Source organism: Euprymna scolopes, chromosome 5 (genome assembly GCF_053919585.1).
Source record: "Euprymna scolopes isolate OS-2025 chromosome 5, ASM5391958v1, whole genome shotgun sequence".
NCBI classification, from domain to species: Eukaryota; Metazoa; Mollusca; class Cephalopoda; order Sepiida; family Sepiolidae; genus Euprymna; species Euprymna scolopes.
This window is the reverse complement of record NC_136486.1, coordinates 66,277,407-66,293,014: the sequence shown is the minus strand read 5'-3', so window position 1 is coordinate 66,293,014 and position 15,608 is coordinate 66,277,407. Positions and strand designations below refer to the sequence as shown.

The following is a 15,608-nucleotide window of genomic DNA, read 5'->3' as shown; positions in this document are numbered from 1 at the left end:
ATTCTTTAGAGACATCGCACTTATATACGATTTGGAGCATTAACTAATCAAGGTATTATTATTATTGAATTTCAACTGATATCATACGCGTAACAAATCTAAATATTTAGCTATATATATATATTTAACTCATTACAAAGTAATCGCTGTTTGTGAAAATATAGGATATCTCATACGCTTAAGCCTTGAATTTGAGACATTTTATGGAATCACAATTATGAAATGGATTTCACGTGCATTAACTTTTGCAGTAATTTTTGTATGACGTCATTTTCATAAGTGGTCATGTAATCCATTACTAACTGCTCTTCGGAGAATTAATTTTCCTCGACATGGGACGACCATGATTCTTGTAACTAATAATTTGAATTATGTAAAAACATTAGTAATTAAAAAAATTAAGAAAAATGTGAGAAATATTTATTAATTATGAATCTAATATCTAAATTATTATTTTATGATCTAAGGTCAGTGATGTCACCAGATAATTTTAATGTGTACACCCTTTTATCTTTTTCTAAAGTTATGATCAAACCCCAATACCTATCAATTTATAAGCTCAACAAATAATATTATGATTTGGAATTAGAAATAATAGGTTATATATATATATATATATATATATATATATATATATATATATATATATATAAGTGAACGGGTCTGTCTGTCTATCTATGTGTCTGTGCATATTTCCCTACCCAATTACTCTGTAAATGTTAAGTCTACAGATTCGAAATTTGATATACAGAGTACTGAGATTTGGGAACATCTTGGTGATCGATTTCCAGCGAGAAAGTTGGCTGTTGGAGGGTCTAGTTCAACGATTTGGCCTTTAAGCACGCTACCGTCCAAACACTTCAAATTTTAGATATAGGTTCCTTTGACATAGGCCATACTTATAAACTTGATTTGAGTCACAAGACAATAAATGTTAGGAGGTCATAATAGGGGTAAAGTTTTTAAAAAGACCGCTGAGCTGTTGCACTGTTACCTTTGGTCGTGTGGCTCCTTTTCATAACCTGAGCTATATGGACATATTTAAAATCACAATTTGTTTCATCATTCTAAACTTTTTGAAAGAGTACTACAGAGTGAAACGATAACTTGATCGGCCTAATGAAAACAGTACTACAGCTTTTTTTTAAACTTGGAAAAATTAATTCAGGTAGCTTTGTTATGAAGTAGAGGTGCCATGAAGTAAATGGATTCGCCTCCAGTCCCAATCGCTGCCTCGATACTCGTCCGGAACTGGGGGCAGAGCTTTTCCACAAGCGTCGGCGAGAGCCCAGCGAATACTCGAGGAGTGGCGGCCACCAGGCCTGCGTTGGTGTTGTGGAAGGTCAAGTGTGTTATGTGTTCGACGTGTAACCAGCGAGTCCTAATAGAGTAAAGGGGGAAATCGAAAGAACGGTACGAAATCGTAGCAGTCCTTCTGTAGCTAACCCTGTGTCTTTTCGAACAGGCATTGAGGCATTGACTCTTGCTGCTTAACCCAGGTCCGTCAGCGATTACCTGAGTGAACCAGGGGATCATACCCTTCAGCACATCCAAGTACACTGTTGACATTCCAACTGGCTTCGAAGATGTAAAGTGGCATAATATGACCCTCACTTAAAACCACATCAAAGACTATAGCTGTGGCTGGAAACGCCCCTGGATCGATAGCGAGTATGAGATTTACAGCGGCGAATCTCTGATCTCGCTCGTTTAACATTGTCTTACTTTCAGATATGATAGAAGGCTTCTCTACCTCTTGAAATTTGTCCACAACTTGCCAACTAATAGATGGTTGATAAAAACAAAAACAAAAAAAAACAGAACAAAAGAAACACCGATTTTCATCAAAGTACATTGGAATGATGTATTTTCTAGCCTGACAATTTTATCGTTTCAGTCTGTAAAAATAATTTAGTTTATATATAAGTATTTAATGATAATTACTTTTTCCCAACAGAAAAATCATTAAAAGAAAGAATTAAACAACACATGTGCATGGTTATCTAATAATGTAAAAAATTTTTTTTAATTTTTTTACATAGGCATCACTACTTATCAAGGCCCAGATGCAACTCGAGGATAAGGGTTAAAGTGTGCAGTAGATATTAGACATTATAGTAATCGTTAGTAATGGAAATTCGGTAAATTTGCTAACAAGTGGAACGGCTCATCAAAAACTTGTTTACGTTAGACTTGAAGAAAACCATATTGTAGTCAGCTGGAAAGCAGGAAAACGGAAGACAATTACACAGGCGTACAGTTCTAAGAAAGAAGCTTTGTTCATGGAATCTACATTTAGGTTTAGACAGAGAGCGAGTGGGAGAATTATTGATAGTGTTTTCAGCTAGACGAATGTTTCTTGTGAAAGTTTGGCGAGGGGGACCATAGACTGACGCTCAGTCGAACACTTTCCATGAAAATAACGATACAGCAGAGACAAACACGCAACATCTCTTCTGTGAGATAGAGGTTGTATGGAAGAGAAAAGGGTATCTCCTACGAGGCTACAAAGTCCATTTTGTACTCGGTTAAGCAGGACAAATACTTTCTAGCAGCTCCTGCCCAGATTTGGCAACAGTATTCCATCCTTGGACATACCTGGCTGTTATATACATAGAGAATTGCAACGGCAGTGAGATATCTACTGGATCGATAGAAGTATCCGATCATTTTTCCAGCAGCCTTAGCAACGGATTTGATGTATCTGTTCCATTTAAGATCAGGAGTAAAGATCAAGCTCAGAAGCTCGCCAAAACTTGAGTCCTCCTCAAGACGAGAGCCATTCATTTCAACTGATGCCAGATGGGAATCAAAACGTTGATGATCTAAAGAGAGAAGTTTGGTTTTAGATGCATTAAAGTAACCAGCCACTCTGTTCCCCATTGTTCCACGTGCTCAAGATCAGAGGAGAGATAATTGGAGTGAAATTGGTCGTTTACTGACTTAGATGTGCTATCAGAGATGGTAGTGTCATCAGCATAAATGTCTACAAATGATGTAAGGATGTGATTTGGAAGATCATTAATGTAGATCAGGAAAAGAGTTGGGGCCAGGATAGACCCCTGGGGGACTCCAGCATTAATACTGTGAGCTTATGATTTCTGCCCATCAACTACTACTCTTATGAACCTGTCAGATAGAAATGATTTAATAATTAAGAAGACATTTCCAACTATACCATAGCTAGAGATCTTGTGAAGTAAACCTGCATGCCATACCCTATCAAAGACCTTAGATATGTCAAGAGCAATTGCCCTAGAAAGGTTGCCTCCGTCGAGAGATTCGCTAATCCTATGAGATATAACTGTAAGCACATCTGCTGTAGATCTAGCAGAACTGAAACCATATTGTGTCACTATTTCTAAATGATATTTATTTTATACATGCTGTTTTTATCTTCTACTCCCTTTTGTTCTATAAATAAACAAACACACTGACCCATATACTCGGCATTTCTCGGATTACCATTGGGGGGGTTGTTCAATATGCAATTTTTCAAACAACAATAGATGGCAGTAGTGGAAATATGTATTGGCAAAAACATATGGACACTAATTACGGTTCCTCATCATAAGTGATCCCGATGGGCTCACATCTCCATTACATGGAATTAGCGATGTATCACTTAAAACCACTCCCGACATATTTGTAATAACAGAAGGAAAAATACGCACACATATATTAAAAATGATTTATGTTTATAATATTTATAAAGTTTAATACTATTTTTAATATTTCTTTAGTTTCATACTATTTTTAAACGTTGCTTAAGTTCAATACTATTTGTAAACGTTGCTTAAGTTTAATACTATTTGTAAAGGTTGGTTTAGTGTAATACTTTTATTAAACGTCGCTTTAATTTCATACTATTTTAAACGTTGCATTAGTGTAATACTAGTTGTAAACGTTTCATTAGTGTAATATTATTTTATATATGTCTTTAGTTTAATATTAATTTATATATTTCTTTAATTAAATATTATTTTCAAACATTGCTTTGTTTTCCCTCCCTTCTTTTCTCTTGTAAGCGATAGCTTACAAAAATTCACTGTAATTTTAACGATTACATTGATCCTGTAAAATAACACGTTTCATATTTCTACTTCAATCCCCATCTTTGCCTGGTGCTACCAAATCAGGCTGTCTGAAGCTTTTGGCTTCCTGAGGCGAAAGTCATCTAACATTGATATGTTTTTGTTTTTGTACTCCATTTTTCAAAATTTAATTGTTTTGCAAAACTAAAAACAAATACAACAGCCCTACATTTTACCCCCCACACCCTTTTCCTTCTTCCTATTCCCTCTTTTGCTTTCTATATCCCCACTTTCTGACTGGTTTTCTAACTTAAAATACACCAACAATCAATACTGTTACCCTTTTCCATCTCCTCTTCTAAATTCATTCATGTTCTGCAGGACAGGGAACAAAAACGATAAAATCCATATGAAAACAAACAAAACAAACACTGAAAAACTAGCAATTGAAGATACAAAGAGTTGGAAGAATAAAAATAACTTCTTCAAAATAACTAGAGGCAACATAAATACTACTTGAAAAATAACAGGATTCGACATTAAATAACCTGAAAAGGGTTGATATGACGTAAAACAAAACAACGAAACCGATACTCTCTTCGGCACTTGGGAAGGCTGATTTAATTTTTTCATCATAGAGTTAAAGAAAAATCCTATCACTCAGAAGAATTGACTTATAATTTCTTTTAACTTAATTATGGTCCTTATAAAACGGTAAATAAGTTTGAATAAAAATTATCAAAATGTAAATTTTTATCTATTTGTATGATTAAATGCAAATAGTTTAGTCTTGTGTTTGCAAGTTATTTATGGGTGCGATATATATTATTTAATGTTTTTAATGTAGAATAACTTTGCTAAGTAATATCTGGTTGTAAAACCCAGTTCGATGCTCACACATATATAAATATTTATAGGCAAAAAAGAATAAGAGAAAGATAGAGGAGGAAGATAGATACCACTGTTTACATTCTTTACCTCTTCACTCCTCTATTTATTTAATATATAGTAATAGAGGATACTAGCAAACATGAGGCATTCATTAGCCCCTAGAATGAACCCAACTTCTTTGCAGTAACTTGACACTAGCTTTTGCGCATTAATTCCAATTCACTGCTACTGTGAATTTCAATTTGAACGTTAGCTGTGAACAACTGGCCAATCTTTAAGTCGAAAGGTTTTCTGCTGTTGTTAGAAAAAGGAGTCTTGTTTGTAGCACTTATTTCAATCATCTCATATTAACCCTCAAAAAAGACCTCCACTTGTAATAAACTGACGATCATTGATTTTTTATTTCAATTTACAAAATAGCCCAACAATGTTTGAATTATATTTTTCATGTGTAATTTTGAATTCAAATTAATCCTCGATAAATAAATAAACACAGCAAAATATAAATGATTCAGATTAAGTAAGAAAATGAATCAACTGGTATAAATCTTATTTCAACAAATTTTATTTTCTTGTCAAAACATTTTTTATATGAAATACATAAAAAAATATATTCTTCGAATCAAGTCTCATTCTATATTATATGAAGATACGTTTGAAAAATTAAGTTCTGCAATTATTATAAAGATTATTTCGTCAAGTATATTTCCTCGCTTTGTAAGTAAAAAAGTGCATCATATTTATTATTAAGAGGTAAAAATAATAAATAATATAGCATACGTTATTTTCTTCTCATGTGTATATTCGAAGTCGCGTACATCTTTAAAGACATAAACAAAAACAAGAAAACAAAGTATAAACGAAAGTAAGGAGGACATCTTTTATTTACTATTTTTAAAAACAGGGATAAATCCAGCCTGAAAAGCCCATTTGATAACATTCATCAATTGACAAAGAAAATTGTCTCAACATGATGTTCGCTTTGGTTTCTTCCTTGATTATTTACGCTAAGGATAGCGTTGAAGCATGATTTACAACATGGTATTTTCTGTTTGATCTCGACCAAGTCTTATAGATATAAGATTAAATGTCATCGAGAAAGTAAATACTTCTCTCCATTTCTGTATTCAGGATATATGAAAAAAATAATATCACAATCAGCATTAAAAGTTAGCAGGAATAAAATTAATTAAACTACGAATTTTAATGAACACGGTCAATGGTTTGTGTATACACACACACAGATTATATATATATATATATTTATATATATATATATATATATATATATATATATATATATATATATATATATATATATATATATATATATATATACATTAACACGGGCTACCGCCGTTGCAAGGGTTTTTGGAGGTGTGTGTTGAGCAAAATAAAAGTGGTAGTAAGAAGACAGGTTCGAACCCATACCGCGAAGGAGAGGAAAACGGGGGAAAACATGACGTCTTTGCTGTTAGGACCACCGGCAAACGAGAACTGATATAGGTTTAAATTAAGTTTAGAAAATCGAACAGAGGAGATGTTTTTCGAAAATATCGGTAAAAAAGCGACCCTTCTCTGTAGAAATGTACCCAGTGGAGGGAGAAGTAATGAATGTGTGTAGCCAATTTTTCGGTATTTGTCGTCTGAAGGGTCGCGCTTCGAAACGATCCTGTTCTTGTGAAAATCAGTTGCCTCTGCCGAAAGTTTTAGGCAGACATGCATACATACATACATTTATATATTGGTAGCTCAAATCAAATCAAATTTCGAACCAAACCGATTAAAAAGTTTGCGCTATTTCTGAATACCCGTTATGTAAAAATTCAAATGTTTAGACCATAATTTTTTTATAATTTGACCCCTATTATGTCCGCTTAATATTTATTGCTTTGGTCTAAAATCAAGCTATTAGTTAGATTCATGTCCAGGGAAACTATATCTAAAATTTCAATTGTTTAGATCCAAAATTGGCGGAAGAGTTTATGAGAGTTCTCAAAGGTGCAATCGTTGAACTTTGACCCCTTAACAGCCAAATTTCTGGATAAAAATGGACTACAAAGATTTTTCCAAATCTCCATACACGGTATATTAAATTTCGAGTCAGTAATTGTTCAGAGCGCCGTATAGCGTCGAGAATTGGGTTTAGTTAACTCGCCATAAAGCCAGAACAACTCTCGTAGATTTCCGCCGGAAAAGCGTCATCCCCTGCAGCTTTATTATTTTTTTAGTTTTTTGATGACGTCTTGTATTTTTTCTTCCGTTGGATGATTGCAATTGGCATCATACTCGGGGAAGTTTGTTAAAGAGAAGGGATGTTTTGAGGAAGTGTCGTGGTTTAGTAGAATATCTAAATGTGTCTAACGCATCGCGTGGACTGTTATTTCGGAAATAGTGGTCCCATTCGTATCGAGCACTATTTAATTTAGGCTGATCTTTCGTTTGCTTGTAATTTTAAGAAGTTGGGAAAGGTTTCGGGAATCAGCTACTGATCCATCATGTGACCTGGTGAAACATGGTTACGCTGAAACTTGAAAAAAAAAGCACTCACCGTCCATGTCCTTCTTCTTTATAAAGTAAAAGTTGCCTGCCTTTCGGAGGTCAGACATGTAGATCAAGGTTACAAGAACATCAAAGTACCACTATCGGATGTTGCCTTTCATCTTTACTACTGTGATCCCGCAGATGGATTCGGCAACCATGGTGTAGAAGGGGCCCTAAACGATTAGACAAACAACGCTCTCTTTGCCTGAGAACCAATCTCTCCATGTCTTATTCGTATTCGTCTGCGGGCACTCTATTCAATAATACTGTGTGGCTGTATACTCTTGATGCTGATAATGTACACTCTTGATGCTGATAATGTCACCAAGACCGGCCTCTATGATAGCCTGTAGTCTGGTATAGGTGGTATTCCAGCAAGGGATTTTATTATCGTTGCGGGTGATTTTAACACCCGAATCGGCCCCGATGGTCCAAACACAAGACATGTTGTTGACCCATTCGCCATTGGTGTCCGCTGCTCAGATGGAGAACGGCTGGTTGACTTTGCTGCTGCAAACCGGCTTACTGTATTAAGCCCCCGGCTCACTGTGTCGAGCAACCTTGCCGCACCTGATGAATTAATACTCGAACGACGGTGTCAATAGAAACTAAATTGACCACATTCTGGTCAAATCACGCTGGACATTACATATCTTAGACGGTCGCGCGTTACACAGAGCCGAAACTGGCAGCAAACATGGCTCTGACTATGTAATGGTTCGGCCAAACCTGAACCTTCGCATGAAAGCAAACCCACTATCTAACTGTCCTGTGAAATACGATATCTCGCCATTCAGATGCAAACAATCCAAAGCCGAGATCCAGCTTAAGTTATAAAATCGCTTTGCCGATCTCCTAGCACTTCACCCATTGATACTCAGTGGAAGACTCCAGGCTGTCATTTAAAACCAGCGTTAATAAATTCGCATCACACATTCCGGAGAAACTAGACGGTGAGCGAAGGACAACATCTCTGGCCGCATCATAGATGTTGCCAATCAAACCAAACAAGCGCACTGCTCTAGGAATGCCGACGGATGCCAGTTGCTTTGCGGGACTGCCTGTTCTGCGTAAATTCATCTCAATACATACTGTCGAAACATCACTGAAGAGATAGAAGACGCTACAGGTTTCAAGGCATGTTGTATAATTAAAAAGAAGAAACTAGTATATGGCCTGACTGATCGGGAAAGTGTGCGATTGGGCTGTGACGAGGGGACATTGTTTGCTTCTGATTTCATCCGTAAATGCATAGAAAGCAGGCCAAGCAGAGCCTGGCCCGATTTCTGTGAGCAGTTAAATCGAACATTTCTTAGCTAAACCACCACCATACAGGCTGTACAGAACCTATTTTTGATAGAAAATGGTCAACGGAAATATCGATAGGTTCATAAACAACATGCAGTAGTTTGCAATTTCGCATAGAGTACAGTAGGATGAACCATACACAGGCCATGCAAATTGATACGATGATGTATGAGTTACAAGGCCATGTAGTCAAAATAAAGATCCTAAAGCATTCGTCATACAACTTAGAAGAATCACGTAATATAGGAAAGAACCATACGTAATGGTAATAACGACTTTGTGGAAAGAGGGACCCGAAAAAAAACGAATATGCGGGGTGGGGCGGAGTGTGTCCAGGGGCCAAAGATGTTGAAGATTTGGAAAGGAACCTTATCCTAAATGAAGGACAAAGGAACTCTAATATGTGGCCTAACTAAGGCAGACATTGGCTTACATTTTGTAAAGGTAATGTGCGTCTTGCAAGAAAATGGTCACCTAATTATGAGAAACCATCAGGCTCACAAGTTCACAACTTTATCAATATTGACAAATAAGACACGAGATTCAATTGTGCGGGGCAAGGGAGTATCAGAGGTAAGGAGTTAGAACACCAGTCATTGACGACCACTCGGAGCCTCTACAAAAACGAAGGGAAACGCCAAATAGCAAACATTAAAAAGTAATAAATATTAGAATAAATACATGGTGGACATGTGAGGATAGTGGCGAATTCTCCATCATTTGCTGGACGGGAAAGTGATGGAAGTGTGAAGACATCAGCCACATAAGAAACGGAATGTCTACACCAGGGAAATCGTCGCACAGAGCTGAGAGTTGTTTCGAGAGGGGGGGAAGCCAAAATCGCGCTTACTCTTCAGACGATACAGAAAGGAAGTATAAAAGATTTAATGGATCTGAGAAGGACTGTTATTACCGGCTCCAATGTCCACGGAAGCAGGATACCGTAAAAGAACCCCAGACCAGGAAAAAAGTACTCTCTGCTTCCGGAGAGAGATAACTCCCATATAATGTGTTACTAGAAAGCACGCAATTAAACACTGGACAGGGATATCAGACAGAAAAATGTTTTATCAATCAGACCTGGTGGGCAATCAAGCTGACGGTTGTGAAATTTCAGTGACGTGAATTGTATTGAGATTATTCTAAAAGATTGGCCCCTAGTAAATGGAGGCAAGCTAAATTTTTACCTGGCTACCTTGACGGAAGGAGAGGCGAAGATCCCCTACCTGTGAGCGCCGAAGGGGGTGTGACAGCCATGTCCTGTAGAGACAATATAGATAGCGGAGACGGACTAATAGGGATACTTTTATATGCCAATCTTGTGAAAAAATAAACCGACAATGAAGAAGTAGTGATCCTGAGTTAATAAGTGGGTTAGAACTTGGAGACAACCCCTATGGTGATAGCCACTAAATCGGGTAAAACGATACAAATAAGGAATGCCGAATGATTAGCCCATAACAGGCAGTTAAGACTGGTAGATCTGGTCCGAATAAAGGAGACCAGTGTGAGCTGAATCCGACCTCGAAGTCGATGAATAAATACAAATGAATGGGGGGGGGGTGTAAAATTAATTTCGTCTGCGAATATAGGGAGACACTGTTCAATCGGAGACGAATAAAATTAGGTAAAATAGAGTGTGTTCCACCTATACCACTGGGATAGATTGTGGTTCAGTTGCTGGCTTCTGTGTGTGCATAAAATGCGTCCGTGAGTGCATGGTGTTGGCGGATTGTGGCACGGCTATCCTCTCGGATCCTGCAAGGATATAGAAAACTATACGAGAACAGAGACTGAAGCGTGCATCTCACAGAATTGAATATTAGGTCTTTTACCATAAAACCATTTTATCAAAGAAGAGAACACATTAGTTGAAGATGAATTTTGATTATTTAAACTGCCCATTAGAATTGAATGCTTAAGGTCCCGTCCATCCTGATATGAATATTATACAGCTGTTATCCTGTTGCAAGACGGATTTTTATAAATTAAAAAGACAACACATTATTTGAGAACTTTAAAACATTTATACTGGTTAATGTTAATTCTGGCGTTGTCTTGGTAAGCAGATGTTATGCAGTTACCAGAGTGAAGAGAGGATATTAATGAGTGATATTTGCAAAGACAAAGATGGAGTGCATGCTGTGCATCCTTCGATGCAGGTGATTGGCTGGGTCTGCCGCTTTAAAGTCAATTCTAGCCAACCGGTGATACCCGAGTCATATCCCTTCTCCTCTGATTGGTCCAGTACCTACCGTAAATAATAGCCCTTCGAGCTAATATTCTATCGTGGTGTTTCTCATATCAAGAACAGCTTGGGAAGATGACCTCATGTTTTGGTACTTCTCTATAATTATCAACTCGTTTTTCTTTTATTTTGTTGGCTTGAAAGAACCTCTTTTTTGATGGCAACACCTTAGGAAACCAAGGCTTGCACACTATCAAAAGCAGGGGCGGAGAATAACAAGCTGTCCGACCGGATCCTCTCATAAATCAGGACACTCGTAAAAGAAATAGCGTAGTCCATGTGACAAAACTAGATTAGGAGCAGACAAAACTAATCACACGCTGGATGTAGTTAGAGAAAAAGCGGAACATTTTGTTTAAAATTTTTCACTTTAGTAGTAGATATTTATCTACGTTTCGTCCTCATTTTCGGGGGGGGTGCCCTCAAGAGAATGATAAGGATGTTTGAAGAAAATAAAATATAATAAACCGAACACACACATGCACCCGATTATATCGAATATTGGTTGTGTCACAGATAAAATCGCTCGAACCAATTCTAACATCCTGATCCCATTAATAGCTACTATTAGCAACCCACATATTAAAATCTGGTGATGTTGAGGTCATACATATAACAGTTCAGTCATTCTAACAATGCCATTGGCGTTCCTCTCGGATCAATGTGGGTCGTGTAAAAATATAAGACATTATTTTGTTGTGTTTCTTATTATTTTGTTTTTAATTTTTTTTTACAAGATATCCTTCGATTTTTGTCAACGCATTATACGACTTTTTCCGGTAAATAGTGGCCATGCACTGCTGCAACTTATAATGTAATTCTGTTAAATTATAACACTGTGGATTATAATATTGGTAAACTACAACTATTACACAGACTAAGTATTTTACTGTTTACAGTTCGAATCCAGTTCATTCCACACAAACAATTTCACCTAAGTTGTTGACAAGTTTCATGTGGTCCGTTCCGTAAGCATTCCACTTTTTTTAAATACCCATAACTAGAGCGTTATTAGAAAAGCGAATGCCAACAAATAACCATCTGATTTATAAAAATAAATAAAGAAAATAATCATATAATATTTTTTTTATACATAAGAAGGAAATTCTATAAATATCTATGATTGCGCCACTCATAAATTAAATAAATTACACTAGATATTTTTATATTAAAAAAATGTTTTTTTTAACATTACCATATTAACGGCGATACCTAGGAGTTCTCACACAGCTTATTATGAGTGATTGTCAAGTCAAAACAATTGGCGGTGTTCTCAGGAACCCAACTTCCTCAAGATTTGTAGCATTATTTACGTATTTCAAAGATTTTTTCCTTTTGATGTCATCTGTTTCCATCAATGCCGTAAGCTTTCCTTTTGCTTCATGTGTCTGCTAGTTATTTCTCCAGTTTTTCTTTTACTTTGGAATTTACTCCAACGAGTGTAGTTATCGGATAGAATGTCTTCCTGTTTCATAATCCATTCATGATCCGTGCATTTCAATTGTATTTTCCATCACCTTAATATTTATTCTATCTATGATAATCGCATGTCTTCACCCGATGTGGATGTGTGTATATTTAATTATTATCGAAAATAATTATATGCATATGTGTGTATATATATATGGAATGTATCAAACGAGTGGGCATACACATATTTTGTTCAGTCAATCGCCACATATCTTCTCTCTCTCTTTCTTTCTGTCGCTGTGACTGTCTCTCTCTCTCTCTCTCTCTCTCTCTCTCTCTCTCTCTAACAATAATTTCACTTCGTATATTTTTCGGATTTTATTGATCATTACCTGTGTCTTGTCTATTGAAAATCCATGACATTATTCAACAGATACATGATACAGATGTTACTGGTGTTTAAATGAATTAAAAAAACATGTAACATAGAAAACACTTATTATATAATCATAAGAGGCATCAATGCGCATATTGCTTGAGAATCAATTAATACGATGATGTAAAATTGTTTATAGCTTGAGCTTTATTTTGCTTTACATTTCAGTCAATGTATTCCTCCATCTTCTGCAAGTGTCTCTCGCCGAATTCGAGAATCTTTATGTTAAGCTCGAGAATATTTCTGCACGGCATCTTGAACGGAACCGTTTATATTATCCACGTGGATAGCATGTTTTACTTCCATAAGTCATGGCTGTGCTGAAGTTCAAAGTACGTTGCAATTGTATTTTTTGTTGCTTTTTTTAGCGTTGAGGTTTGAAGCTTCAAATTCCACTAGAATGTAACTTTCAATTATTTTATCAAATACCCAATCCCTTATTCAATCTGTTTGTTAGAAATTCCATGCGGATCTCTGAGTTTGCTAGAAATATTTTCGAGTTCAACAAAAAGATTCGCGAATCCGATGATATAGGGCTAAAGAATGCCGGAGGATATATCGACGAAAATATTGTAAAAACTACATTCAAGATGAGAACAATAGTTGGAAGAATCTAGAAAATACGAATCTTCATATATAAAATTAAGAGACACGTGTAATAACTATGCTATATGTTATTTACTTCACTAAGTAGATAACCATTTCTCTCATAACGAACTGATGCTGTATATATTAAGGCAGTAGTTAATACATGCGTTAGACTCTTATATCCTGACTGAAGTAATTTATTTATATATGATAGTATCAGCCACAAAACTGTACTTCAATCTTCAAATCGCTCTCACGCAAATGAATGTAATTAACTAATCCAGTGTCTCTTCTTTTTATTGGGTTTTAGTTGATCCTATTTTTATTTACAAAAAATAGTCTTTGACATTTTCTAGTAGAAAAATTCAAGACATAAACCAATAAAAGAAAAAAAAGAGAAATAAAAAAACTATACAAACTCAAACATTATATGTGTGTATATATATAAATATATATATATATATATATATATATATAAATATATATATATATATATATATAATTGTAAAAGAATTTTTGTTCGTAACCGATAATCTAAATAACAACTGGCCCGATTGTATCGATGTTTTGGTATTGTATTTTCATCATACCCATGCGTGTTATATTAGAAACTGAGTAACCCCTTAACATTTTTAAATATTGTATATTTGACATTAAAAATTCAGAATCTCGTATATCAGTGTCAAATCAATAATAATCTGGTAAAAATATTGAAACAAACGAAAAGAACACCCCCCTTACATACGGACGATCATTTCGTGTTTCCCTTTAATGTGGGTCGACTTACTCTGATGTGTATTGAAAACTGAGCACTCCTTTAAAATCATCGAATATTTCTATTTTTTTTTTTTTTTTGCAGTTTGTTTTAATTTGTTAGTTTGCAATCGCTGACTAATCTACTAAAAAAATAAAAGTAGGTTGAATTGAATCCTCGGAAATTTCTGTACATTATGTGTAGGGCTTGACGGATAATAACTGGATAAAGCTGAGCGTTGTAACACTATACTGAAATGTTTCTTTTTTATTTTTTTTGCATAAAATATTAATGGGGACGTTTAGGAAATTGTAATTCAACACTTTACACTTTGCTTTTTTTTTTTCACGGAAATCTCACATGGAGAAGTATGTGTTGCATGTTCTACAGTCGGAGAATGAGATAATCCGCCCAGAAACAAGAACATCTGAAAATATTTTGCATTCCCAAATTATTGAGAACATAAAGATAAGAAACATACATTTTGTCTTGTTTTTTGTATATTCCATTAAAAAAAAAGAAACTGGGCCACATCACCGTATGGCCGGATACAGCTGCACACACACACACACACACACACACACACACACACACACACACGCACGCACGCACGCACGTACACCCCCCACACATATATATGCATATATATATATATGAAAACAACAATCATTCATTTATATATACACATTTATTTACTTATTCTAATTAATAGAAAATAAAATGTTTGCTTACAATGTAACATCGAGTTAAGAGAACTACATTTGAATACATTTATAAAAAATTCATTGGTATTTATATTCGATTTACAATTAAAGAAAAGAGGAAACAAGTAAGATTGCTAAAATTAATATCATGAAAATATTCCACTCTTGTATAGGAAATATTTGTATAAATAAATTTAATTTATCATAGTAACATGTATTTAACGTTATTTTAAAATATTAGAAGTCTTGTGATTTGGTCTTGGAAATATATCACTGTTTTGTCTTTGGCAGACTGATTGTGTATTAAATGGATGAAATTACCAAGTCACTGGAAACAATTAAGGCATTCTGAAAGACAAAATGGTGTAAAAATACATGATGTTTAAAAATAATATTTATAATATGAACATCATATAACACTTATATGTTATGAAAGACACGGGTGATTATGATATACAAAACAAAAGAATTCTACGAAAAAAATGCTAAATGAAAAAAATGTGGAATAATTAAAAAAGATAAATCTGTTACAAATTTAAAATCATACGAATTATATAATAGTCCTATGAATTACGAATTATATGTCAAATACGTTATAATGTTATGACAATATGATTTATTCATAAATGAGCATAACAGAAATCTATTTGAATCGTAATTACTCTAATTACAAGAATTGTTTAATAATCAT

The 15,608-nt window shown here is 35.0% G+C and overlaps 1 protein-coding gene across 2 annotated transcripts in view; it reads right to left on the bottom strand.

The window, feature by feature from the left end:
- Nucleotides 1-5,831: 5,831 nt before the first annotated feature.
- Nucleotides 5,832-15,608, bottom strand: part of LOC145276828 (bactericidal permeability-increasing protein-like) — an 81,241-nt gene continuing 71,464 nt past the window's right edge. The window contains exon 15 of one of the 2 annotated variants that reach the window (XM_080128180.1): nt 5,832-6,046. In XM_080128180.1, coding sequence (XP_079984306.1) covers nt 5,957-6,046 — 90 coding nt within the window. In that variant the 3' untranslated portion in view covers nt 5,832-5,956. Of the gene's footprint in view, nt 6,047-14,882; nt 15,266-15,608 lie in introns of those variants that run through there. The other variant, XM_080128181.1, reaches the window with a different exon arrangement.